A 26,699-nucleotide genomic window follows, 5' to 3' on the forward strand; every position below is an offset into this window, starting at 1 on the left:
TCCAGGTCAGCGCTCACCTCGAACGGACCCGTCCTGGATTCAACACACAACACTGCTTTACTGGACCCACACCTGGTCTAGATCAGCTGATCTGATGATGTCATATTAAGACTGTCGGTGGTCATGTGGTCTGATTCCTCAGACAGACAAGTGTATCTCACCTGCCCAGGTTGTCGTTGTCAGGGGAAACCAGAAACATGATGTTCCTCAGAGTGTGATGAGGGTGGAGCTTCTCACTGTCCACATGCTATACACACACACAGATACACACACACAGATACACACACACACACACACACACACACACACGTTATAAACATAAATAAATATGCACTGTTCACGTGTGACCTCACAACTACAGAGAAAATAGATCCAGTAGAACAGAGTGGAGTGATATCAGGAAGTGAAAACAGTCTCTGTATCTACAGGTCAAAGGTTTTCTACAGCTCACCTCCTCCAGCTGTTTCAATGTACATGATTCATAGTTTGTGAAACTGAAGCACAGAACAACTTTTATTATTATTATTATTATTATTATTATTGTTGTTGTTGTTGTTGTTATGAGTATCTGACCTGGGAGAAGCAGAGGTGCAGGATGTTGGTGTTGAGTTTGCTCAGAGCTCTGGTGAAGCGGTATCTGCTCAGGTTCTCTCCACAGAACTCACTGAGGACAAACAGGGTCACTGTTAATCATCACAAACATGGAACCACCTGACGCTCCATTTTCCTGCCGGCGCTCTGCACATGAAGGCAGCAGCAGGCGTTTCCTACCTGTTGCACAGCTTCTTGGGCAGGTTGACGTCCAGGATGTGGGACAGGATGGTGACGAGCTGCGTGGCGTAGCAGAGGGCGGCACTGATGGTGTGAGCTGGGTTAATGTGGTCCAGCTCTGCAGCGCACAGGAGGTCAGAGGTCAGAGGTCAAACCATACAGGAGAGAGAGAGAGAGACAGAGATGGAGAGACAGTTGTAAAATGCTGCCTGTTTTGTTGAAGACGACACTTTTAAAAAAAGCGGTGCATTTTTCTATTGTTGCTATGCAACCACTGAGTCACCTGTCCTCAGGCTAACCTTGATTTTGTTGTGAACTCTGAGGGTGTGTGTTATTTACACATACACACAGCTGGAGGAACCACATGCTGCTGACCAATGAGAGTCTGTTATACACCCCCCTCCCCCTAAACCCCTCCTCACCTGGGCCCTGATTGGTGCTCTTCTCCTCCACCCAGCTGTAGTAGGCGGAGCAGTCTCCGTTGCTGGGCAGGGTGACAGGGGGTCCTGTGATGCTGATGCTGGTCTCTCCGTTCTGGTCATCCCAGATCCAGCGTCCCGACAGGTAGGTTGTCCTCCGAGCCTCGGCCAGCTCGCTCACCGTGCTGGAGGTCAACGCCGGGTCGCACTCCGCCACCACGTCCGCGGGGTCTCTGACCCACAAACACAGAGAACAGGTTGTTGGTGAGGTGTGTTGTTGTTGAGGTGTGTTGTTGATATTGAGGTGTGTTGTTGTTGTTGTGTGTTGTTGTTGTTGTTGGTGTTGAGGTGAGTTGTTGTTCGGGTGTGTTGATGTTGAGGTGTGTTGTTGTTGTTGCTCAGGTGTGTTGATGTTGTTGAGGTGTGTTGATGTTGAGGTGTGTTGTTGTTGTTGTTGAGGTGTGTTGTTGTTGAGATGTGTTGTTGTTGAGGTGTGTTGATGTTGAGGTGTGTTATTGTTGAGATGTGTTGTTGTTGAGGTGATGTGTTGTTGTTGAGGTGTGTTGAGATGTGTTGTTGTTATTGTTGAGGTGTGTTGTTGTTGTTGAGGTGTGTTGTTGTTGTTGAGGGTGTTGTTGTTGTTGAGGTGTGTTGTTGTTGTTGTTGTTGAGGTGTGTTGTTGTTGTTGAGGTGTGTTGTTGTTGTTGAGGTGTGCTGTTGTTGTTGAGGTGTGCTGTTGTTGTTGTTCAGGTGTGTTGATGTTGAGATGTGTTGTTGTTGAGGTGTGTTGTTGTTGTTCAGGCCTGTTGTTATTGTTGAGATGTGTTGTTGTTCAGGTGTGTTGTTGTTCAGGTGTGTTGTTGTTGTTCAAGTGTGCTGTTGTTGTTCAGGTGTGCTGCTGTTGTTCAGGTGTGCTGTTGTTGTTCAGGTGTGCTGCTGTTGTTCAGGTGTGCTGCTGTTGTTCAGGTGTGTTGTTGTTGTTCAGGTGGGTTGAGGTGTGATGTTGTTGTTGAGGTGTGTTGTTGTTGTTGAGGTGTGTTGTTGTTGTTGAGGTGGGTTGAGGTGTGTTGTTATTGTTGAGATGTGTTGTTGTTGAGGTGTGTTGTTGTTGTTGTTGTTCAGGCCTGTTGTTATTGTTGAGATGTGTTGTTCAGGTGTGTTGTTGTTGTTCAGGTGTGTTGTTGTTGTTGTTGTTGAGGTGTGTTGTTGTTGTTCAGGTGTGTTGTTGTTGTTGTTGTTGTTGAGGTGTGTTGTTGTTGTTGAGGTGTGCTGTTGTTGTTCAGGTGTGCTGTTGTTGTTGTTAAGGTGTGTTGTTGTTGTTCACGTGCGTTGTTGTTGTTGTTCAGGTGTGCGGAGCCTCACCTGCTGCCCTGTTTCTCCTCCTGTGTGGGGAAGATGTGTGTGGTGAGCTCCAGGATGTGTTCCCGCCTCAGAGCAGCCAGCTGACTCAGTCTGCTCTGCAGCTCGCGGCTGCGTCTCTCCAGCAGCTCCCCCAGGCGACGGTTGTGACGCTCGATCTTGTCCCGTTTCTCCTGGTGACGTCCGGCCCGTCGCTGCAGCCGCTGCCCCTCCTCCTGAGAGCGCAGGTGGAGGTCTCTGTCTGCAGGAGGAGGAGAGAGGAGGGTGTGACACAGACCGTCAGGTGACCACAGCAGGTGTTACAGACGGCAGACGCACTCACCGCTCTTCACCTCCTCGTTGCCCCAGGCAACCGCCTCCTTCAGCTGCTCGATCTTCATCTTACACGACATGAGCTTCCATTTCTGAGGAGACAGCAGGTCGTCACTTTAATGTCTGATCTGTGGTGAACATGAAAACTCACACGTCCATCTTCATCCACTCATTTCAACATGGAGACCTGAAGATGCTCTTGGTTGATGGTCTGAAGTGAATCTGCACTGAGTGAAACACTTTGAGTTTCCTCTGTGTTTGGAAGTTCCTACACACAGTTAAAACAAGTGAACATGTCGTGTTTAAACAGCTCCGGAGTTTCGGTGTTCGGTCGTTGTGAACGTAAATTAAAAACAGCTTCTGTTGGAGCCGAGCTGCTTCCTTCAGGGTTTAGCTACAGCCGATCAGACCGCTGTAGTTTTTCCTACTCCTCCTCCCTTCACGCTGGACGTTAGATTATAAAACAGGACACATATTTTCTACAATGCAGTTCATGTGGTCACAAGCAGCACAGGTCAATTTCAACAACACGACACAGAGTGGACAGGAAGTTAAAAGACAAACTAACCAAGTGTGAGAACTTCCCTGAGGCCGAAACACATTAAGGTCAAAGTACTTAAACTTTCCTCTTTAATGAAACACTTTGTTTGCACTTAAACGAAAAGCAATTTATTTACACTGTGTTCGCTGATTTGTTTGTTTGCACTTGTTGTCACTTATTGTTTTACTGTTAATGTGCATTTTTTGCACAAAACACAAAGTAAGAATCAATCTGATCAAAAGTCACGACTGGCACTGTAAAGTTTTCTCAGCTGCAGGCCACGGCTCATAGAAGAAGAAAAGGTGGAACCAAACACCAGGACACAGATATCCACAGTACCTGAACCAGGTAAAGGTAACTGAGCTGGACTCACCATCTCATCCGCCTGCAGCTTCCTGTCCATGCCCTGGAGGACTCTGTGAGGAGGGGAGAGTTTTCAGTTACCAGAGCTTTTTGTCTTTGCTGCAGACCTATGGAAATGACTATTGTGGCATTAAGTAGTAATAATAATAATAATAAACTTTATTTGTATAGCACCTTTCACACAAGAAATGTAGCAGCAAGTGCTTCACATGAAATTCACATAAAATGAACGTAAGATTACATAGAAAGAATAAAATCTGTAAGACATCAATACTTAGTTAAAGGCTGAGGGGAAGAGATAAGTTTGAATCTTTCTTAAACGCTCAGTGAGCTTCTTCTCTGATCTCTACAGGTCGTATGTTCCACAGCTTTGGGTTGTAACTGACAACGGCTGCATCCTGAATCTCCTCCAGCTGTTACTGGAACCTTCAATAAAGCAGCAGCAGATGATCTGAATGTTCTTATTGGTCAATAGTTAATCGGGGAGTTAGTGATGTAGCTCGTTCCTCCTCCAGTAAGACCTTTGTATATAAAAGGAGGAGCTCAAAATCAATTCTAAATTTAACAGGAAGCTAAAACTGGACTGATGTGGTCTCTGCTGAGCTGCAGAGTTTTCAATGTGCTGAAGTCTCTGTGTTTTTTTTCCCAGGGAGCTCAGTACAAAGTGCATCACAGTGATCAAGCCTTGAAATGGAGGCATGAATGTTTGAACTTTAGTTGTTTATAAAGAGAGAAAATTATGTTTTTGTTACCTTGTTGATGCGGGACTGAAGCTCAGATTTGAATCTGAGATATGTGTGTGTGTGTGTGTGTGTGTGTGTGTGTGTGTGTGTGTGTGTGTGGTACTGTAGTACAGTGTCTCTAACAGCTATAAGCTTCACCTCTGCTGCAGCTGCTCCTTTTCCTCCTTCAGCTTCTTGAGCCGCTCCAACTTTTCTATGTATCTGCAGAGACAATACAACCAGAAACACAACAGTCATATTAGAAATGTAATCATATAACAACAGTTTAAACTTCACGGAGCAGCTGAGTTGTTGATTCGGTCCCCGGAGTTTGACAAACTGCCAGAGGCATGAAAACTATGAGGACAAAGTTATTTTGGGGTTTCACGTGTTGTGTAACTGTAGCAGAGCAGCTAACCTAGCCAAACTAACACCGAGTTACAGGCTGACTCAGCAGTAGAAAGCTAACAGCTAAGAGAGTCTAATAAACCTGCTGGAAACCAGCAGCCAGGACAAAAAACACCACAACACAAGCCAACAAGCTAACTGCTATACGTCAGATAAAACTGGCCTCAAACACGCGCTGTTATTACCGAGGAGCGTTAGCTGCTAATGCTAACTAGCCCCAACTGATAATAATGATGCAACAGATTGTAAATTAACTAATTTCAAAAAGCCTTTGCTAGTTTTTCTGTATAACTTTTATAAAAGCACTCAAGATTGAACTAAGTTCGCGTGTAACATTGAATCTGACGTTAGGAAGAGAAACCTCAATGTGTAAAAACATCAACTGCCAACTTAGCATTGTTTTTAAACCAGAACATAAACATATATAAGGACATAATTCTCATCTTATCTTCTGAATGAGTCACTTTTCAATCCGGCATGCATGTAATACACCTACCAGCAACTATTACGATATAATAACCAACCTATAATCTGTCTATCCACCAAAACAACTACGTTTGATCAGGTGCAAGAACATGTCAGATTTGTTGGGTGAAATGAGGCTTTAAGTTCTGATATCTACGCCGAACAGTAAAGATGGCTCATATTTTCATCCACATCCTATATAACCAGGGAGATTTAGACACTGTGGGGAAAAGATAAAGGCAACGCTAAAATTATCAAATCTGGCCACGAAGTTCAGCATCAGCAGTGAGAAGACTGCGGAGCACAGGCTGAAATCTGCCTGATATCAGGACCAAGCGCTGGACTTTACCTCTCCGTGTTCCTCCCGTCGAAGTACACGAAGTCCCCGGCCTGGACGCACCGGGCACAGGTGAGCCTGCGGCGGGAGGTGCTGCACAGGGGGCACCGCTCCACCGCCACGTACAGACCCTCCGCGTCGTCCACCGACTCCACCATCACACAGCCCGGGGTCGAATGAGCCGGATGGGGGTGGTGAGGTCGGAGAGGAGGCCTGCCCCCGGAATGAGAGCCGGCGGATGAAGCAGCTCGGTCCGGGCCGAGCGGTGGGAGTCCCGCCGAGGACGCCATGGAGAAGAGCTCGGCTAACCCGCTAAGCTAACGTTAAATGTAAAGGTGTTGAAGAGGGAACGAGTGGATCGGCTCGGCGCTCTCTACGGCTCCATGCGGACTCTTCTGGCCGTTAGATTTGCTCTGATGTCGCTGACATATTTTTAAAACTCTCCGGTGATAACGGACTGACACACTGTTGTGTTGTTGTTTTGATGAGCAGACGATGAGTCCGCCACTTCCGGTTTGTTCTGAAAACGTGACGGGTTTGTTTATGTAATGACGTAAGCGTCAGGGCGGAGTCAAAGACAGGCCGCAAAACTTCAGGTTGAGTTAAAAGTTAGTTTATAAGTTTGGTCTTTTGAAATACTTTTATTATTTTTGTTTCATCATCCTTATTTATGTTACATTTATTTCCCTTATTGTATTTGTATGCATTGTTCATATTTTACTATGTATCTTGTTTCATAGGTTATGATTGTTTCCTCCATGTTCAATGTTTAATTATTTTAAGATGAAATGGAAAATGTTTTGTATAATAAAACAATTGAAAAAAAAAAAGTTGTTCTATGGAAGCATAATGCATTCACATGACAAAAAAATTAGCTCTGTTTTTCTGAATTAACGACATGATTATCTACACAACAGGATCATTTCGATATTATAGTCACTGATACTCAAGTTTGATTTATCCACCGATATTTGAGTTCATTGATATTAAAGGTCGAGTCGGTGCTTCTCTAAAGAGTCAGTGTTTAAATCTGAGTTCACAGTGAAGGTCTGAGTCAGAAGATAAAACATAAAGTCACTTTTAATCAACAGAGGTTTTCTCTGCTTTTTTTCCAGGACGGTGAAACATTCAACAAACAGCAGACTCATTTACCATCCACAATTCTTCTGCTTAACAAAATAAAATACAAATATAGATATATACACATACACATTTAATCTATTTACAAAAAGGAAGTGCTGTCCCAGTCCTCACTGTTTCCTGAAGCCTCTCAGGATCGGATAAATGTTCTCAAACGCTTCGTAGATCTCAGCTCGTTCTTTAGCTCCTGGAATTTAACACATGACTAAATAACTGTTACAACTCCATTTAAACAAGTTGTGAGGAAATGGATTCACCAAAGAAAAAAAAATCTTATCATTACGAAATCCATGTTCTATAATTACAAGATCAAGTATTGCATTATTATGAAAATATGTATTTCCTAATTATCTGTATTTAATAATTACAAGATACATACTTCATAACTTCAGGATCCATGTCTCATATTTACGAGATCTGCATTTTGGATTTATTGGATCTGTTTTTCATAATTAGGAGTAAATTATCTGAATACTGTGATCTGTATCATAAAAAAGATCTCAGAATTAAGAGAAAAATATTTTCTTTCTTTGGACGCCTTATTATGGGAATTAACTAACTGCAAGTTAACAGCACTCAACACTAAAAGGTAGCTGTTAGCATTTAGCTAAAACAGATGACTGGAGCGGAAACATCAGTTTCCACAGCTGTATGAAAAGAGACAACAGATCTCATAGTTATGCGGTAAAGATCTTGTCCACATCAACACATATATTTTGTAAAACAAACATTTTCCTCTGTTTTGTCCTCCCATCCACTGACAGTGTTTTAAGCAAGCATCAACCTCCAAAGTTGAAACAAGAAACCAACGCTGAAGAACCAAAAACTGCAGTTTTTGGTTCTTCAGCGTCTTAAAATGTCCAACTTTACAGCAGAAATAAACATGTTTACAGCCTGGTACAAAAACTGTTTTGGTCTCTGGAGCTAATTTCCTCCTTCATGACACCTGTTTAAAAAACTCACCTGTTTACATTTGATTAAGGACTAAAATTATGGAGGATTGAGGGCGTGGCCTCTTTGAGTGACAGGTGGTTGAATGTATGCTTGCCACAAATCGGCATGCCCCGAAGTCTCAGCTCCACACACGTCCCTCCTCTTTGACTAGTTTGGGATCAGCTGGAGGTTAGGGGCGGAGTCAGACACTAAAATATCTGTGTTACTGTGGACAAGGCCTTAGTTTTTAACTCATATTTGGTGATGTTCAACTCAACCCTCCGTCTGTTTCTTCACTATAACTACGTGGAGATATTTGAGTTTCATTACCGGTCAGAACCACTTTCCCAGACACAAAGATGAGCAGGACGATACGAGGTTTCACCATCCGGTAGATGAGTCCTGGAAACAGCTCTGGTTCATAACTGTGGAGACAAAAACACATACAATCAGTCTCAGTGGCTTTGTTTACATAAAGCTGAATTATGTAGTAACCAGAGGTGAAACTGGGCTGGAACGATCCCAAACAGCGTTTCCAGTCTTTGTGCTAAGCTAGGCTAACCCCGTCTCCTCAAGAATAAATGAGCAGCAGTCGGTGTTTCTACCTGCTGAACTGCTGGTGGGTCAGGACCAGTCCTTCCAGTCTGATGGGGAAACAGACGTCACAGCTGGCCACCATGTTCTGGATCTTAAAGTCCAGGAAGCGAGCAGGGAAGCCGAGTTTCTGCACCACCCGGGCGTATTTCCTGGCTGCCAGCCGCGACTGCTCCTCACTCAAACGCACCCAGAGGAGAAGAGGGTTAATAATCTGAAAGCAAACATCTTCCAGCACAGTCACACCTGTGTCTTTCCACTGCAGGACCTCACTGACCCGTAACCTACCGTATCTATAAATGGTTTATTTAATGAGTTTTATGCTGCTTTTGTAAATCCATTTTTACATCTTAAATATTTATGAATGGATTAATTGTTCATTTATAAATTCTTTTAACAATTCCTATTTTTAATGCCTATTAAAATATGAAATTAAGGAAATGCTTTATTACTTTTCCTGTGACATCACTGGTCCTCCACAGGTAGCAGATTGGTGGAGACACAATTAGAGGCAGTGATGATGAACACACGTTACGTTAGCTTGAATTCTTTCAGTAGGAAAAGGCTCAAACTGTCACACTGACCTCTTGGCTCCGGTGCAGACCATCTTCCCTGAGCTGAAGATCAGCGCTGTGGTTCGAGGCTCGCGGATCCTCATGATGACGGCTGCAAAACGCTGAAACAAAAACAGCATCAGGAGGAACAGACGTCAGCTCGTATATTACAAACCAACAGAGGAAAGTCAGGTCTCGGTACCTTCGGGTTGTACTCGGCATTTCTGGCTTGCAGGGCGATGAACTTCAGGTCCAGAGGACAACCCAGGTTGACTGTGGAGACAATGTTCCTACATACACAAGAGCTGAGAGTCAGTTCTTCAGTTTATACACAGCAGCATGTGAACGCAACACGTGCTGAGCAGCCAGGTTTGAACTCAGCATTATGCTGAGAACCATGAAACAAACACACACACACACACACACACACACACCCACACACACACACACACACACCCACCCCCAACACACACACACACACACACACACACACACACCTGAAAAGTACTGTTATTACAGTATCAGTACTACAGGTAAAGTATCAGTACTGCAGTATCAGTACTACAGGTAAAGTATCAGTACTACAGTATCAGTACTACAGGTAAAGTATCAGTACTACAGTATCAGTACTGTGGCTTTAGACTCATCAGTAACTTACTGTAACTGTGGGATGATTCCTGATCTCTCGGTCACAGGGGTCATGGGGGTCATGGGGGTCATAGGGGTCATGGGACAGAAGGGGGAGGCACTGGTCCCCAGTCCTGACATGGACGCCTCCTGCTGGGTGTCAGCTGCAGTGGAATCCTGGGAGTTGTAGTCCGGACAGATGCCGCTGTCCTGAGACGTGTCCAGAGCTGCAGTCTGACTCTCTGCTGCTCCAGCTGGAATCAAACACCAGAGTTACAGACTGTTGTTTGTTACTTGATGTATATTTACAATAAAGGTTATTGAAAAAAAATATAATTCATCGGTGATGTCACACCTGTGTCATCCTGTGTGCTGAGTTCATCAGGAAGAAAACTCAGGTCCAGCTCCTCCCCCAGCTCTCCATTTGGCCCCGCCTTCGCTGACAGGTACGAGGGATCCTGCTGGGAGGGGGCGGGACTCTGGAGGCCCAGAGGCTCCTCCCCCAACATGAAGATTGAGTCCTGCAGGAGGAAATCAATCCATTGATCATTATCTGTGTCGCACCTTTCAGACAGTTCAGTGCAGATCAAAGTGTTTCCAGTCCAGCTGCTGGTCTGGCTCCCCAGTAGAGGACCTGCTCAGCCCCGGTCCAACAGGTGGTTTATCGGAACAAAGCAGGACTTCACCCTCACGACGAGCCCCTCCCCTCCCCACCCACAGAGTCCAGCAGAGTCCACTTCCACTCAATTTCAATTCAATTTAATTCAACAGGCTTTATTATCATGACAGTTCCACTGTGTTGCCAAAACACATTTATTAATGGAATTAAATAATCAAAGGAAGAAAAAAATAATAATTAAGAATATTAATAATAAAATACAATATAATTATTAATACAATTAATTGATAATGAAATAAATGAAGAAAAGTGATTTATATACACACAAATATACAAATGCTAAAATACACATACATAAACTTATACATACAAGTAAAAGCAGTTATCAGAAAAAGTAGACGGAGGCGGATGAATACATTCGGTTTCTTTTCTTGTGGCAGGAAGTGACATTTACCAGCCAACACTGCACATCCTCTCCATTCCCCCAGAGCGATGGGTCATTTCTCCCCGTTTGTTAAATTGTTAAATTTGGGGCATTTTTGTTCAAGTTTTGTGAAGAATTCCTCCCTAATATTTGTGTATTTTTGACAATATGTCAGGAAACATAAGATAAGATAATCAAGAACTGAACTGCTTTGTGCAACAGATGAATTCAGACTCAGTCCATCTGAAGTCTGACTGTTTTATCTAAGAGTCAAAGTCTGTCTGTGAAACCAGCTCCTGATTCATGTACAGCCCTGAAACATGCACAGAGATTACAATATATCTCAGCTGTTAAATTCATCTTGACAAAGAGGAGAACAGGATGTTGCACAACTTCAAAGTCTCACAAAACTTAACAAATTTAAATCAAATTCACCACACTTTAATTCCAGTGTCTTCCCTCAGTCAGATTCATATCCTAGCTCCAGATTCAAATCTGGAGCTCACCTAAACCACTCTGAGTCCTGGTCCTGAGACGTTTCAGCTTCTAGAGCTTCATGTATTGAAAGTGTAAAACATGATCAGCGAAAAAAAATGTTTGGTTTGATGGAACAACTGGAATTTGATTTGGATCAAATCAAAGAATTCAATAAAAAGCAGGTGAAATGTTTGGTCACCTGAGCGAGGGTTTATTTTTTCAGTTCATCCTCCACAGGAACTAAATATTCTGACTCCAGGTCACAGATCAAACCTTCATGCAGCCTCACAGAGAGACAGGTGACAGGTGAATCATCTCAACCTCAACCTCATGTTTAAATAAAGCTTTGGATGTTCAAAACAGCAGCACAGCAGCCTGACAGTCTGTACTCACATTTGCAATGGAGTCATCAAAGTAACGCTCCAACGCCGACTCGTCCATGACTGAAGAACCAGCTGATCTGCTCCAGGATCCTCCAGGACCTGGTTCCAGGCAGAGCTGCACAGCTGCATCCAATCCACACTGATGTGATCCTGAACTCATCAAACACTCACACACACACTTCACCTGAGGCAGCGCAGGAAAGTAACTCACTACCTCTACTCAAATACTCCACTCAAGTACAATTTAGAGGTACTTAGAGTATTTTCTTTCCACGCTGCTTTATTCTTGTACTCCACCTCATTATTGAACGTCTTACTGCAGCACTTTTATCTGGCAGCTTCACGAACTGGAGATTTTCACATTAAAGTATTTTTTGGTTTCTTAAGGATCATATATCATATATATCAAAACATATGAAAAGGAATAATTTATAATTAATCTCATTATACTTTTTTGCAAAGTTTTACATTCACAAATGCAAAATTTGCTAAAATGAAATCTCACTTTCATGTTTTCAACAAAGAAATGGAGCTGAATATTAAGACAATAACTTCATCAGAAAACATAAAGCTAATAAAACTATGAAATTGTGCTCCCATTTTAATGCTTCAAGTCTCTTTTTATATTTATTTATCTTAATCCTTTGCATTTTTAAAAATTAATCGTTTATAAATTTTCTTATTGGTTTATTTTATTTTATTTTATTTAACATACTACTATTGTATTTTATATTATTATTATTATCGTGTTATCAAGGCTTATGTATTTTGACCTCTATATGTTTTTGAACTGAGCTGCTGTTGTGGTCGTTTGTCCTGTTAATCTTTTAAAATAGACATAAAAAAAGAAGCTGCAGTTCATCCTCCCTCCTGCAGGTGGAGACCGGCTCCACAATCACTACCGGAGCGGAGCTCTGCGCATGCGCATACGATGTAAACAAAGCAGCATGGCAGCATGAGGCTGGAGAATCCGTGAGGACAGAATTTTAGTTTGATCTCATTATAACTGACTCCAGATCAGCTGTGATGAACCAAGATGGCGTCTGTGAACGAACGCCTTACTGAGTTTTCACTAGAAGCTCACGGTGAGAGGACGAGTACTGCAAATACTACTGCCAGTACTACTGATACTACTACTGCTAACAGTACTGATACTTATAATACTGCTACTACTACACTCAGTACCACTACTACTGATACTTATACTGCTGTCAGTTCTACTATACTACTACTGCTAATACTACTGATACTAATACTACTGTTACTACTACACTCAGTACTACTACTACTTATACTGCTGTCAATTCTACTATACTACTACTACTGCTACTATTACTACTTTCAGTACTACTATTACTACTAATAGTACTGTCAGTACTACTGTCACTACTCTTAAGTACTACTGATATTACTGTAAGTACTGTGAGTAATACTGTTAGTATCAGTCCTTCTACTGCTGTACAGTAAATATTTTTTTACTAGTGTAGTATTTTATAACTAACACTACTTGTGCTCATAGTATAGAAACCACCATTACTACTAGTTACTACTTACTATTACTACATACACTGTAATACTTACTACTATAAGTACTAGTTAATACTACTTCGACTGATACTGCTACGACTCCTGCAACTACAAATACTATAACTACTGTTACTGTAGTAGTTAATAATAATAATGATTTTACTAGCACCAGTCAAACTGCTGCTCCCAGTGGTGATCAATCAGAGTGATTGATTATTGATTACCTTGCAGATCTGTATCTGAACCAATCAGTGCCATACCTGGAGGAGCCACCTGACCCGCTGCAGTTCTACCGCGACTGGATTGGTCCGAACAAGCCCTGCATCATCCGCAACGCCTTCAGCCACTGGCCGGCCCTGTCCAGGTGGACGCCAGACTACCTGAGGTAAGGAAGCCCCGCCCCCCGACACCTGCACAGGTCTTCTTCTGTGGTCAGGTGAACTTTATCCCGTTTCCCTGTCTGCAGGGAGAAGGTGGGGTCAAAGGTCATCAGTGTGGCGGTGACTCCTAACGGCTACGCTGACGCCGTGAACGGTGATCGCTTCGTGATGCCTGAAGAGAGACAGATGAGTTTCTCTGCTGTTCTCGACATCATCCAGGGGAAGGTATTTGCTTTGTGTTTGTTTTGGCCTCCTGCGGCAGGTTGTTTCATTTTCAGCAGCTTTCTGTTGTTTTTGTTTTCTATTTTCGTTTGTGTTTTTGAATTTGCACCTCGTTTCTCCTGATGAAGTGTTTTGGGCCGTTGCAGCACATTTGACCTTCTTGGGCCACCGTAGTTTAGATCAAACGCTCGACTTCAATTAATACAATTGTAAGAAGGTCCAGTTTGGAATCAGTGAACATCGTTAATAATCTGAAATGAAATATAAATGATGAGTGAGTGAGAAACAGTAGAAAGAGCATCAAACAGAAACTCTGACATTGGCAGGGTTCACGGAGGACTGAGTCACCTGATGTCACCTGGGGGGAGGACCAGGTCTTTAAAAACAGACACCTGTAGATCGAAGGGAGAATCTTCATCATGCCTCCAGCAGCTGTTCAAGACAATGAAATGACAGTTACAGGTTCTTTTTCAGGCAGAGATGAACTTCATCATGTGGAGCGAGTCGGTGGTTTTGATGACGATATTTAAGATTTAGAAAAATCATCTTTACACGACCAGAACACGAAAACATTTTTGATGAGATTATTGTTGATCAGGACATTTCAGTTTCGATAAACGACAGAGAAGTGACTCATATCTGCAACGAGTTGATGTTAATGTGGAGTCCTGACAGTGTGTGTGTGTGTGTGTGTGTGTGTGTGTGTGTGTGTGTGTGTGTGTGTGTGTTGCAGGTGCAGCAGCGTGGCGTGTTCTATGTTCAGAAGCAGTGCTCTAACCTGCTGGAGGAGCTGCCGGAGCTCACTGACGACGTGGAGCCTCACATTCCCTGGATGAGCACCGCGCTCGGTGAGTTCAGTCTACTGAGCATGCTCAGACGGGTCACCTGTCAGGAGGGGTTAGATCTGCAACCTGTCAAATATAGAGCTGAAGCTATTAATTGATTAGTTGATCCGACAGAAAATGAATCCTTTGGTTTTAATAATTGTTTATTGTTTATGTCAAAATCCACTGGTTCATTCATTTCAGTAAATATGGAGGCGTGTTCTCGTCTGTTTGACTGTTTGACCGTCACACAAAGCCTGAGCTGATCAGACTCATAACGGCACAAGAAAACACAAATTCAAACACAAATTCAATTACAAAGTCATTACAAAACTTCTGAAACAGGTCGTGAATCTTCAGGTCAGAAAGATGAAGCAGCTGTTCTGGGATCACACACAGTTTCTGCAGATCATGGAAAATCTTTAAAAGAAATTAATTTATAAGTCTTTAAAAAATCTTATTCACCAACGTCTTAAAGTTTGTTCAGGCTCTAAACTTTGTCTCTGGGTCGATGACAGTTTCACGTTTACACCTCATCACACACGTGTTCAGATAAACAGCTGTTTTTACTTCAGCCACATAATAAAAAATAAAAATTGTGTGACTGATAAAGTGACAAACAGCGACTGGTCTGGTTCCTGCTGTTAATGCTAATGCTAATGCTAACAGTCTGGCAGCACAGACTGTCTCTCTGTGGGACGGTGACATCATGTGACCTCTTCATCACCTTCCTATGAGGAGGCAGCTGTGTAACCTGCTGCTGTCGCCTGATTGGCTGCTTAGGGGTGGGAGGGGTCGATTCTGTTTTTCCTCACAAGCTGAGCGTCTCCTTATTTACTGGATCTCTGCTTCAGTGTCACTGCGCAGTCTTTAACACGGCAGTGACGTCACCATGTCACATGACTCCTCGTGCTCAGAGGATCACGTCTCTCCGTCGGTCCAGGTCTTCAGACAGACTCCTCAGGGTCCTGCCCAGCCTCTCTGGTTTGCGGAGCCTCTGTCTGTAGGTGAACTGGTTGAAGCCCTGATGTTTCCTTCCCGGTTTGAACCCAAACAGCTCGTCTTTCTTAAACTCCTCCACAAACCTGGACACGTCCTCGCTCCTGCTGCAGGACCGGGACGTCACACGGGACAGGTACGAGCACAGGTTCAGAGGGTTTCCCCCTGTGAAGAAAAGCCGGTCCAGGTCTTTGGCCTGAGGTCCGGCCAGCTGAGCGCTGTGCTCCACCTGCTGCTTCGTGAAGCTGCCTTTACCGAACTCGATCACACCTGGAGGCAGAGAGGTCAGAGTGAGTTCACCACCTAAATAAAGATGGACGTCGCCTCTGTGACGTCACCAACAGGTTTGTGAAGCTCAGAGTGAACTTCTCCACCGTCGCCATCTTGGCAGTGTCTGGCTCCGCCCCTAACTCCCTAATTTGGCACAAACATTCACTTGGACTCAAGGATGTACTGATTTAGATTTTGGGGGTTATGGGTCAAAAGTCAAGGTCATGGTGACCTCACAAAACATGTCCCTCCACAATAAAGCTCCAGAAGAACTAGAAAATACCGCCTCCGCCGAAATACTCAAGATATTGCGTTCACAAGGCCAAAACTGGGTTTTGTGAGGTCACTGTGACCTTGACCTTTGACCTTTCCCACAGTGAAAAAGAGGTTTAAGACCTCGCCTGTGTCACTTACACCCGGACCCCTAAGAGCTCTGATATCAGTAATCAGTCGATCAATCGGTGGTCTAACCTTTGAACTCGTTGATCATGAGCTCAGTGAGGAGGTCCAGGCTGATGTTTCCTCCAGCTGTTCCCTGAAGATTCAACACCCGGTTCCACTTCATGTCCTGTCTGACTCGCTCCGGGTAGAACCCCTCCATCCCTGTGTGCACACACGGTAACCATGACAACATGAGCCTGCGGTGACACCGGCCGAATATCTGCAGCAACATCTGCCTGTTTTCAGACTCGTACCAGTGAGGATGTGGTGGCTGCTGTTGAAGAGCTGCTGGTGATCTCTGGTCCACAGCAGGACCAGGTCCATCTTCCAGAAGTCCATCATGGCGTCTCCGTCTCCCTCCTGGATGGCGTCCCGTCTGGCCATGTGGTACAGCCCCTCCCACACCACCGCCCTCGTGTAGTTCAACAGGAAGTCCTCGCCGTCAGCAGCCAATGAGCAGGACTCTGAGCAGAACCACGGAGCTGGACCAGCAGGAAGAAGCAAAGGGCAGATATCAGTGTCTGCAGCGCCCCCTGGTGTCCACAGTCAGTTAACATGACAAACAGACTAAGGACAAAGGCGGGTTTCCAAAGACCCACAACGTACAGAGACGTCTGTAGGTGCTGATGGTGTTTTTATTGCTCCACACCGGCGACCATCAGAGCCGCCCTTCCCATTCTCATGACCTTTGACCTTTGACCACCAAAATCTAATTAGTTCATCCTTGAAGAAGTTGAAGAATTTGAAGAAGTTCCCTCAAGGTGTCCATGAGAATGGGACAGACGGACAACCTGAAAACAACATGGCTGCTCTGACTGTCGCCGGCGTGGAGACATAAAATAAAAACTTAATTCCCATAAATCTTTTCCAACAACAGGAATAAAAAGGTTGGCAGACGGATATTTCAGAATTAGTTCTGGATTTTGGAAAATGTCCAAGCAACAGAATAAAATATCAGTCTGACCGGCTTCAGTTCAGTGATGGAAACCTGCTCATGACATTTCAGATTCATCTCGTCTCAGTTATTTATCTTATTTAATCCCAGTTAGAATCCAAACTGGTTCCAAATGTGATTAAACCCATTTGAGTTGTGGCTCTGCAGTGAAGCTCTGATGAATGAATGAACGTCTCACTCTGTTCGGCTCTGCTCTGCTCGGCCGCTGTCAGACAGTCTCTGTGGTACCACTCGTGTCTCCTGCACTTGTCCATGAGTCCACACTGGACCATCTGCCCCCCCTTCTGCTCCTTACAGTGACAGTAGATGTAGGTCCCGTCTGCACTGCAGTCCGGACCACAGAACCAGTCCTCATGTGGGTCCGAGAGGGTCTGAGCCCGAGCGCAGCCGTCATGGAACCAGATACCTGGACACAGGTGACTGCAGCACCGCACCAGCTGCTCCTCCGGCTTCTCTGCAACAGGACAAGTCGGGTTTAAGACTCAGACACAAACAACAAGTGTTTTCAGCCAACAAACATTTTCCTGGAAATCTCCACCTGTTCAACCTGCTGATCGGAGAAAGAAACAAATCACAAATATTTTACACTAAACTGTTTGAATAAACGCAGGAAAACATCGAACCTGTGAGTTTCTGCCTCCATATCCCTCCTGTCCACGCATTCATCTTCGGTCCGTGTATCGACCAAAGAATTTTACTTTTGCAATGAGAAAACCAAAATGGCTCAATGCTGTTTCCTACCTTCTCTGCAGTAACAGAAGGGGGAGGTTTTCTTCTGTCTGTCACTTCGACCTGCAGCAGCAGCAGCAGTGTTGATGTCTTCCTGAGATGGAGGCATCCACACCAGATCCACCAGCCTGTGAGCCAGGTCCCCGAGCCAGTCCATCTGATCTGAGACCTGAGAGGGGTAGTCTGAGGGTCTCTGGTCCACAGAGTCCAGACCACACTCTGTCACAGCAAACAGAGTCACGTACGCCGTCGTCACAAACTTTAGAAGGAAGAAAATTTACATTAATTTTGGTCAGGGAGCAGAATATTCCAGTGAATAATTAACAGGATCAGCTGCATCAACTCCATGATTATTTTCATCAATAACCTGCAGATTAATCACTGATGAATTGCTTAATTGTTTTGTCAGAAAACAGTGAAATGCTCTGTTATAATTTCCCACAGAGTCAGTTCTCGGTCACGGGACAAAGGAAATGACAAAAATCATTAATCCACCCTCAAAAGAGTTGCTGATTATTTATCCTGTCGATCTACTAATCAATGAATCAGCTAATGGTTGCAGCTCTAATGACAGCATGGTGCTGTTCAACCAGAAACTCTGCGGCTGCACACGGGGATGAAAGAGTGAGCTGCAGGTCTGAAATAAGTTTTAAAAACACACACAATCACAGATCAATCAGTCAAGTGTCGGACTGATCAACCTCAATCATATCATTATATTTCCACAGCCTTACCGTGATGAAGTCCCAGATGTTGAGGAAGTAGTCTTTGGCTGTGTTGTTAAACGTCTTGAAGTGAAACAGTGAGATGATGTGATGAAGAGATCCTCGAGAGTTCTCACTCTTCTCACTGAGAAGCATCTTTATCATTTCCTGAGCGGGTTCAAGAAACACAGGAATTATTGTACTGTAGACTTTTATTGTGAAACAGCTGGAAGACTTATATTAATGTGAAACAGCTGGAGGACTTTTATTATTGTGAAACAGCTGGAGGACTTTTATTAATGTGAAGCAGCTGGAGGACTTTTATTGTGATGCAGCTGCAGGACTTGACATCACACAGGTGTTGTTGCAGTAAAGTTTCTCTCACCTCATGAAACAGGTGTTCCTTCTGAAACTCTGGAGGTGCTTCTACGAGGCCGTCAAACCTCAGGTCCAGGTTTGGAGTTTCGTTGTTCTGGTTTTGGTTGCCTTGCTCGGTCCTGTCGGTGCTCAGGACGTCCCCACAACACAGGATGTGGTATGGTTTCCCAGAAACCACAGGAATGTAGTCTTTAAGGCCGTACGCTACGCTAACAGACTCCTCTGTGGTGTTCGGTATCACTGCACCCAGACTCACCTGTGGGGGAAAAAACTGTTGAAAGGAAACATCTTCTGGTTCTTCGTCGTCCCCAGAATGAAAGTGCAGAAACATTCGGGTTCATCAGCTCTTCCTGTGGACTCACAGTGGTGCTCTGCTCCTTCATCCGGTCGGAGTAGATGTGAGGGATGTGTCTCACCACTCGTCCCCTCGGTCCTTTCAGGACCTCCAGGTTGTCGGCGATGATTCGCATCACAATGATTTTCATTCGCTGTCGGAGCGACTCGTACGTCTAAGAAAATGAAAACATGATGATGAAGTTCCTCCGGTCAGGATGATGCAGTGTGATGGTCAAAGGACCACTCCGACTAGTTTCAGGTTACATCCCTGTTTACCTGGAGTCATATAAAATAAATGTTGTCATAATTGCTGTGAAGTCGAGTAATGGCTAAAAAGTGTTTTGTGAGGTCACCATGACCTTGACCTTTGACCTCTGACCACCAAAATCTAATCAGTTCATCCTTGATGCCCACTGAATAGTTGTGTCAAATTTGAAGAAGTTCCTTCAAGGCGTTACAGAGATATCGTGTAAACGAGAATGGGACGGACAACCTGAAAACAAGATGGCGCCGACTCTGAGGAACTCCTGACGTTCCCCCAGACTCAGCCTGAGACGCCGCAGCGGTGCCGACTTCAACCCAAAGTGATACTTGATCTCTTGAAGCAGGTTTCTTGTATTATGTTGCGGAGCAGTGCACTTCAGCTGATGACCACGCTGCGAGACGTCGCTCTGATTAATGAGACTAAAGCTTCACACCGTAGAAAGACAACGAACCTGAAGTTTTACAGAAGCTCATGAACAGCACGACGTGGAGCTCCAGCTCGCAGACACACTGGACCGCACCTGTGTGTGTGTGAGGTGTGTGTACCTGTCTGGTTGGGAGGACGCTGTACGGAGACACTTCCACTGCTTTGATCGGATCTCCGTGCAGGTAACGGAAGTTAACCCGAACCTGATGAGCGAAGCGAAACGCCCACGTCACAAAGGAGTATCCTCGATCTGCGGAGTCCGACCTGGACACAGATGGAACCTGCAGCACACAGACACCTTCATCAACTGATGAGCAGACGATGTGAAGCAGAAAGTTGTTGTCGGTCACAAATCGTCTCACCCGAACTTTCCCCCAGGTGAAGGTGTAAGCTGCAGCTTTCCTGGAGTCGTCACAGCAGTACTGCGTCCTTCTCGTGGTCTAAAGAGGAGGAGGAGGATATTCAGTGTTCTGATTGGTTCAGTTTGTAGCAGTGTTCTGATTGGCTCAGTTTGTAGCAGTGTTCTGATTGGCTCAGTTTGTAGCAGTGTTCTGATTGGCTCAGTTTGTAGCAGTGTTCTGATTGGTTCAGTTTGTAGCAGTGCTCTGATTGGCTCAGTTTGTAGCAGTGTTCTGATTGGTTCAGTTTGTAGCAGTGTTCTGATTGGCTCAGTTTGTAGCAGTGTTCTGATTGGCTCAGTTTGTAGCAGTGTTCTGATTGGTTCAGTTTGTAGCAGTGCTCTGATTGGTCGGTTTGTGAGAATTACTCCTACATTCCTGACTCTGAGTTTTGCTGCAGCTGTTCCTGGTCTCCAAAGCTCCAGGTCTAAGGATTAGTCTCACAGTGAGGTCTAGGACGAGGGTTTGGACGTGGAGAGAACGTGAACATTTCTCACCTGGATCTCGTCTCTCCACTGCTTCACCTGTCGGTCGTGCTCCTGGGCGAGCCTCTTGGCGTGGATCCTGGCGGCGGTTTTGGACTGTGAGATGCCGAGGCTGTTGGTGATGGTGAAGAGTTTGATGGGACAGCGGTGTCTCAACATCTCCACGCTGAAGGCGGTCTGAAGGAAACAGGCTCTGACTGTGCTGGTGTACAGAGGTACTGAGAGGAGGAGGCTGATCCTCCGGTCCAACATCTGCTTCACTTCGTCCTCAGTCATCTGCCTGAAACACGACAACCCCACGTTACATTTATCTTCCTAAGACCGAGTCCACTCTTAAGAGCCTTCCAGGAATTAACCCTGAAGTTTAAATAACAAATATCAGAACCAGCTGCGACTTTAAACATTTTTCTAAATCAGTGTTCTCATTAGTTTTGACCCACCGTGGGTTATTCCCTCGGCCATAGTTCACCATCTGTTTCTGGATCTTTTTGGCGGGAGGAAACATGGCTCTGAGGCAGGCCACAGTCAGGGGAGCTTTCTCTTCAGCCCAGGAAGTAGTCTTATCCCAGCTGAAGGCTGACAGGTTCTCTGGGCTGAAGGTCTTCCTGTACGGTCCGTCCAGGTCGTTCACCATCTGTTTACGCTGTGAAAACGTCTCCATAAACAGTTGCTTTGTTTTCATTCTATTGAAATCCTTTTGACTACACTGTACAACTGTGAGAAATCTTCTTCTCTGTCTACAATTATACAAGTTTAGGTGCAACCAACCATTATTTTCATGATTTTTCCAATCAACTGTTTTGTTTCTTAAATATTACAAAATCAACTGCATTTGGGGCTGCAACTACCAACGCATTATGTTCTTGATTAAGTCATAAATCCTTTTGTCAATAAAATGTCACAAAAATAATCAATAATAAACGATCTAGTGACAGCTGTGTAACAGCTCTGCTGCTGCTGCAGAGACAAGCAGCAAATTACATTTGAAAAACTGGAACCATATAAAAATATTTGGTATATTTGCTTGATAAATGACTGAAATGATTAACTGATTATCAAAATAGTTTTTGATTAATTTTTTCAAATCATCAAATTAATTGATTAACTTTCATGGAACGGGGTTATTATGATTTTTACGGCCTAAATGATTAATAATCAACTGCTGATCTGTTTACAGTGACAGTTCAATTTGTAATTATAAACCTGGCAGCTCTGGGCCTCCACGCTTTGGTGGGTTGGTATTTTTTTTGTCCACAGTGTACATAATATTCATTTTAAAAGAAACTTATTTATGAATTTGAGACTAAAGATCAAGTATTGATTGATTGAACTCTTCTCACCTCGCCGGAGATGATCTTGGAGCAGGTTTTGATCAGAGCCTCCCTGAAGCCGGACACCTGCAGCAGTCGGTTCAGAGCGGAGCTGAAGTTCTTCTTCCGCAGATACCCGCAGATCTGCGGGATCGGTCCGCGGCGGATGCGCCGGGCAGGTGGGGGGTCGGACCGGGGGGAGGGCGACGGGTCCTGGGACGCGTAGTCGTGTTCGTTCAGAGTCGTTTTGAGCCTCTTCTTGAGCTTTTTCGGAGGAGGCGGTTCTGCCGGGACAGAGGCGGCAGAACGGGCCGGGGGAGCCGGGCAGGAGCGGGGCTGAGGGTCCACGTAAACCCGCTTGTTCCCACTTTTCTTCGTTCTCTGAAAAACCAGTCGCACACAGGCGAAACACAAAAACGCCTCCGCGGGGTTCAGGTCCGGGAACAGTTTCTGAGCGCTCCTTCGGTCCGTCAGCGACAGCAGAGACTTTCTTTTATATCCTTTGGTCTGTCTCTCTATGGCAGCGCCACAGTGGCTGCAGCGGTGCTCCATGTCCCCGGTTACACCGAGCCACCCTCGGCTAGCTGCTTCACGGAGCTCGGACTTACGGCGTTTAACGTCCACCGGCTTCTTCTAGGAGCGAGCCGGGGCAGAGACAACGCCGCTGAGTTAAAGGTGGACTTGTCAGGGACGGTTCAGGTGGTTTCAGGTGGATGTGAAGTTGTTATAAAGTGAAAAAACTTTACTTATTCAGGTGAAGTGTCGCTGAAGTTCGGTCCCCTCACAGGCGCAGTGTAAAATCCAAGATGGCGGGTGAATTGACTGAGAGCTCAGTGCTGCCACCGGCGGCCGGGAGGAGAATTACAACAACAGTCCATATTTAGCCCATTAATGACTAACGACTATATTTATTATGTTAAGGAAAAGCTATTTTCTGTTGGAGGTGGAAACACGAATTTTGCTGAGGAAAATGTCAAGACATGACGCTACACATGACGATATCAAAAGTCTTGATTTCACATATTTATTCCGCTTTAATTGATGGACAAATTTGATTATCTTTTAAAAATGTAAAAAAAAAAAATGTAAAGAAAATCACAAAAATAAGTGTAACATTCATTTGGCATGCTGAATACTGGATTGAAGCAGATGTTATTGAAACTGAAGCTGTTTTATACAGTTGTTGAATATAAATGCCTTTTATCAGGCATTTGATAAAGCTCCTTGTACTTTAGTTTTTAAGGAGTCTATTTTGAGAAACAGCCATTTCTTACTATATTTAGTTGGCAGTCGCACTGGGTTACTCATTTTATCATTTCACAAAAACACTGGTGGAAACAAGTTCCGCTTTTACAGGAACAGGAGAAATGAGGAGGAAAGTAACTTCATAACCATGAGCTTCTATGAGGTTTATGGGGTTTGTAACTACTAATACTACTGCCAGCAATTCTGTTTATTATTGTATTATATTCACATCTTATTAATAAACAGTAATAACGGGATTACTGCAGTCAGTATCTCTTACAGGCATTGAAACAGCATTTAGACCGTTAAGATGGAAAATCAAAGTTACAGATAATCTCAGTGAAGATCCTCATGGTCTTAATGATATTTTACCTTTTTTCTTCTCTTAGGAAAGTTGCCTGATGCTGTGAATTTTTGGCTCGGAGAGGCGAACGCCGTGACCTCCAGTGAGACTTGAACTTCACACAAAACACCAGCCACACACTGTGTTTCACATGTACAAACCGAGTGTGTTGTGTGTATGTGTTAAGTGTTTGTTGTGTTTCTCTCTCTCAGTGCACAAAGATCACTACGAGAATCTTTACTGTGTCATTTCTGGAGAGAAACATTTCATCCTGCTGCCACCCACAGACAGACCCTTCATCCCCTACGGTAACCTAGCAACCACCCTCAATCCACTATGTTAACTATAGCAACCACACAATCCACCATGGTAACCATAGAAACCATCCTCAATCCATGCATCACTTATGGTAACCCAGTAACCATAGTAACGGTCTCTCTGTCAGGTGTGTATCAGCCGGCTGTTTATCATCAGCAGGACGACGGTGAGTTCGAGGTTGTCGATCAGAGCGACTCTGAGAAGGTGCGTTCAGGGGTCTGTCTGTTAATCTCAGCTCTCTGCTCTATTCCAAACACTGCACTGATACAGCCACCTCCTGTCCTCCCCCCTCAGGTCCCGTGGATCCCTCTGGACCCCCTGGACCCGGACCTGGAGCGGTACCCACAGTACCGGAGAGCTCGGCCGATCCACTGCAGCGTGAAGGCCGGAGAGATGCTGTATCTGCCGTCTCTGTGGTTCCACCACGTCCAGCAGTCACACGGCTGCATCGCAGGTAAAACAACACCTGAACGCACATTTCTTTTATCGTCATGAAGTGAACACGTGACAGATCTGGGTCACAGAAGAAATGATAGAACCTGATGATGAGTGATGTGATATATCCCAAGATTCATTGCGTGCTGGTAATGAAAATCATGTCCGCAAACACCAGTGACCGAGAGGCTGAGGGCCACGCTGTTTCATCTAAGTATTGTGTTTTAGCTCAGTTCAACTGTTAAAACCAAGGGACTTAAACCTCAAGTTTTTGTGTAAAAAAGTTACGTTGTCACGGTTGCTAGGCGACAGGAGCCGCGCTTTGTGATGCAACAATAAAGGCGGGAACAGCGGCCCCTGAACTGAAACACAGCTACAGTCCAAAGCTGATTATAGCAGGTGAACAGGGCAGACAGGTGAACAGGGCAGACAGGTGAGTGAGTAGAGGCAGGTGAGGCGAGGCGAGGTGAACACAGGGACAGATCAGGACTCTGTGTGAAGAGACGTCAGTGTTGTGTCTTCTCTCTCTGCTGCAGTGAACTTCTGGTACGACATGGAGTACGACATCAAGTACAACTACTTCCAGCTGCTGGAGACGCTGTGTGAGGTCACGGGGTCGACGTGACATCACAGCAGCTGTGTGATGTCACAGTGGCGGTGTGTTGGATTTAAATTTCTGAATGATGTTAAAGTTAATTAAACTCACAACATGAAACAACGTCATTGGTTCGTCTCAATATGAGCTCGTGTCACACCTTGTGCACAGCTGTGTCGTGCCACCACCTCAGTATCATGTGCAGCATCCACGAGCTCCTGATCCACCCACTCACAGAAGAACTGGACTGAATGATTGAACTGGTGCAGACTGAGAAAACAAGGAAGTCTCTACATGTGGAAGAGATCACATGATCAGGAGTCACTCTCACCACTTCCCGTGTAGAGAAGAAGAAGAAGAGCAGAGATGATGAATCTCAGAGACTTCAGCAGCTGTCAGTCAGTGATGCAGCAGGGACTTCAGTCCTGTTCAGACCAGATGTGCAGCAGCTGTGTAGCGTAGCCTGCTTCCTCTCAGCTCTCATGTTAACGTGTTGGAGTGAACACTGAGCTGGAGGCTCACAGACCTGAAAATATTCAAACCAAACCTCTGGACAGATGTTAAAGGTCCTACTAGCCTGGACAGAGATCGTCCAATCACAGGCCACGGTTCACACAGTGTGAACTCCTGACTGGTAAAACTGCTCAGAAACACTCATGAGTTATTTTTCCCTCCTCTGACATCAGCTGTGTCACTGGAGGGAAAGTTGGATCAGATCCTCATCACTGGATCCCAGCACACACAAAACAAACTCTGCCCCCTGCTGGTTCTCTAGTGGAACATGTGACGCCTGTTGTAAGAAAAGTTTTGTTTGTATGTTTGAACTTGTAAAGACAGAGATCGACCTGCACACCCAACTGTTTCCATCTTATTGGTTATAATCTGAATCTTTTCCACATTAAATGACTAGACCTATATTCTATATGTTGTTGTGTTCTGACATTATCACAAATGTTTCCATAAATTCTGAAACCTGAGAAATCTGTGATTTTAATCATGGTAATGCTCCGTTTCATTGGTCGCCTGTTTATGACATCACATCCTCTATGACCATGTGTCAGTGTTGTGTTTGTCTGACAGGATCAACACTGACTTTTATCTAGTTTAAAGTCACGTTCACTTTTTACATCTTGGTGAACATCTGGGTCAGAAACATCTGGGTCTGTGATGGAGAGCTGAAGCTACAAGAAGTGCTGTGCTCTGAAGCAGGATCTGAGGTTATCAAGGTAACCTCAGGTTTAACGCTGGGGTCCTAAAACAGCTGTTCACTTGTTACCGGGGTAAATCACCATGGGAACTGATGCTGAACTCCTAACGGATCAAATCAAAACCTGTCAACAGCCAAACTACTGACCAATCAGATCACTGGAAACACTGAGTCATCATTCCTACAGGATCCTGACAGGGACCAAAGAGTTTAGAATTAAGTCACTAATAAAGATCAGTAAAAATATTTGTATTGATCAGTGGATATATAACTGAATTCACCTGCAGCGTTTCTTTTATATTATTATTTATTAATTGATTCTGTCGATGTTGCTTATAATGAAAACTCAGCCTCTTTCACATGAAGGCACTCGCACCTGGACAGGTACGATAACTATGATAACCAGCTTCTTAGTTCAGGTTGTCGGGACAATGTTAGGTTTTGTTAAACCAGATAACT

General features: G+C 44.6%; 4 protein-coding genes across 5 annotated transcripts in view; 1 reads left to right on the plus strand and 3 right to left on the minus strand.

Moving 5' to 3' along the window:
- Positions 1–6,201, minus strand: part of atg14 (autophagy related 14) — an 8,685-nt gene extending 2,484 nt beyond the window's left edge. The window contains exons 1-10 of the mRNA XM_087169644.1: positions 5,710–6,201; positions 4,647–4,709; positions 3,776–3,818; positions 2,872–2,953; positions 2,553–2,790; positions 1,194–1,423; positions 772–889; positions 574–664; positions 162–247; positions 3–33 (exon numbers count right to left, since the gene is read on the minus strand). Of these exons, the coding sequence (XP_087025770.1) occupies positions 3–33; positions 162–247; positions 574–664; positions 772–889; positions 1,194–1,423; positions 2,553–2,790; positions 2,872–2,953; positions 3,776–3,818; positions 4,647–4,709; positions 5,710–5,987 (1,260 nt within the window). The 5' untranslated portion in view covers positions 5,988–6,201. The remainder of the gene's footprint in view (positions 1–2; positions 34–161; positions 248–573; positions 665–771; positions 890–1,193; positions 1,424–2,552; positions 2,791–2,871; positions 2,954–3,775; positions 3,819–4,646; positions 4,710–5,709) is intronic.
- A 557-nt stretch (positions 6,202–6,758) lies between these two features.
- tbpl2 (TATA box binding protein like 2) lies at positions 6,759–12,402 on the minus strand. Its single transcript, XM_023430428.2, has 8 exons — positions 11,459–12,402; positions 9,901–10,066; positions 9,577–9,799; positions 9,121–9,208; positions 8,949–9,040; positions 8,376–8,543; positions 8,101–8,195; positions 6,759–7,024 (listed from the first exon to the last, which is right to left on the minus strand). The coding sequence occupies exons 1-8, from the start codon at positions 11,606–11,608 to the stop codon at positions 6,948–6,950; spliced, it is 1,059 nt and encodes a 352-aa protein (XP_023286196.2). The 5' UTR covers positions 11,609–12,402; the 3' UTR covers positions 6,759–6,947.
- On the plus strand, positions 12,393–25,950 carry jmjd7 (jumonji domain containing 7). The gene is made up of 9 exons (XM_023430409.2): positions 12,393–12,533; positions 13,207–13,360; positions 13,442–13,580; positions 14,311–14,425; positions 23,732–23,788; positions 23,898–23,993; positions 24,131–24,207; positions 24,298–24,457; positions 24,975–25,950. Exons 1-9 carry the CDS (start codon positions 12,485–12,487, stop codon positions 25,061–25,063), a joined length of 936 nt encoding a protein of 311 aa, XP_023286177.1. The 5' UTR covers positions 12,393–12,484; the 3' UTR covers positions 25,064–25,950.
- On the minus strand, positions 14,548–22,941 carry LOC111672837 (uncharacterized). 2 transcript variants are annotated; one of them, XM_023430408.2, is made up of 13 exons: positions 22,128–22,940; positions 21,228–21,430; positions 20,800–21,067; positions 20,267–20,344; positions 20,024–20,185; positions 19,240–19,386; positions 18,885–19,133; positions 18,530–18,667; positions 17,808–18,054; positions 17,245–17,520; positions 16,366–16,593; positions 16,142–16,273; positions 14,548–15,670 (listed from the first exon to the last, which is right to left on the minus strand). In XM_023430408.2, exons 1-13 carry the CDS (start codon positions 22,647–22,649, stop codon positions 15,315–15,317), a joined length of 3,006 nt encoding a protein of 1,001 aa, XP_023286176.1. In that variant the 5' UTR covers positions 22,650–22,940; the 3' UTR covers positions 14,548–15,314. The 2 variants fall into 2 exon arrangements, with proteins under 2 accessions (XP_023286176.1, XP_023286175.1); XM_023430407.2 differs by having other exon boundaries at positions 20,024–20,344; positions 22,128–22,941.
- Positions 25,951–26,699: the final 749 nt, after the last annotated feature.

Source organism: Seriola lalandi, unplaced genomic scaffold, assembly GCF_002814215.2.
Source record: "Seriola lalandi dorsalis isolate HSWRI2012SDOR001 ecotype SW California unplaced genomic scaffold, Sedor1 jcf7180002054902, whole genome shotgun sequence".
Lineage (NCBI taxonomy): Eukaryota > Metazoa > Chordata > Actinopteri > Carangiformes > Carangidae > Seriola > Seriola lalandi.

Excerpts from the sequence above, each read along its gene's own strand:
- tbpl2 (XM_023430428.2), bottom strand. The coding sequence starts at position 11,608 with ATGAGTTCAGGATCACATCAGTGTGGATTGGATGCAGCTGTGCAGCTC. Across the intron at positions 9,041-9,120 it reads ATGCCGAGTACAACCCGAAG|CGTTTTGCAGCCGTCATCAT; the intron begins GTACCGAGACCT and ends TTTTTGTTTCAG. Across the intron at positions 8,544-8,948 it reads GTCTGCACCGGAGCCAAGAG|TGAGGAGCAGTCGCGGCTGG; the intron begins GTCAGTGTGACA and ends GGTGCGTTTGAG.
- jmjd7 (XM_023430409.2), top strand. The coding sequence starts at position 12,485 with ATGGCGTCTGTGAACGAACGCCTTACTGAGTTTTCACTAGAAGCTCAC. Across the intron at positions 12,534-13,206 it reads GTTTTCACTAGAAGCTCACG|ATCTGTATCTGAACCAATCA; the intron begins GTGAGAGGACGA and ends ATTACCTTGCAG. Across the intron at positions 23,789-23,897 it reads GGCGAACGCCGTGACCTCCA|TGCACAAAGATCACTACGAG; the intron begins GTGAGACTTGAA and ends TCTCTCTCTCAG.
- LOC111672837 (XM_023430407.2), bottom strand. The coding sequence starts at position 22,649 with ATGGAGCACCGCTGCAGCCACTGTGGCGCTGCCATAGAGAGACAGACC. Across the intron at positions 19,134-19,239 it reads TGAAGGAGCAGAGCACCACT|GTGAGTCTGGGTGCAGTGAT; the intron begins GTGAGTCCACAG and ends TTTCCCCCACAG. Across the intron at positions 18,668-18,884 it reads AGGAACACCTGTTTCATGAG|GAAATGATAAAGATGCTTCT; the intron begins GTGAGAGAAACT and ends GAACCCGCTCAG.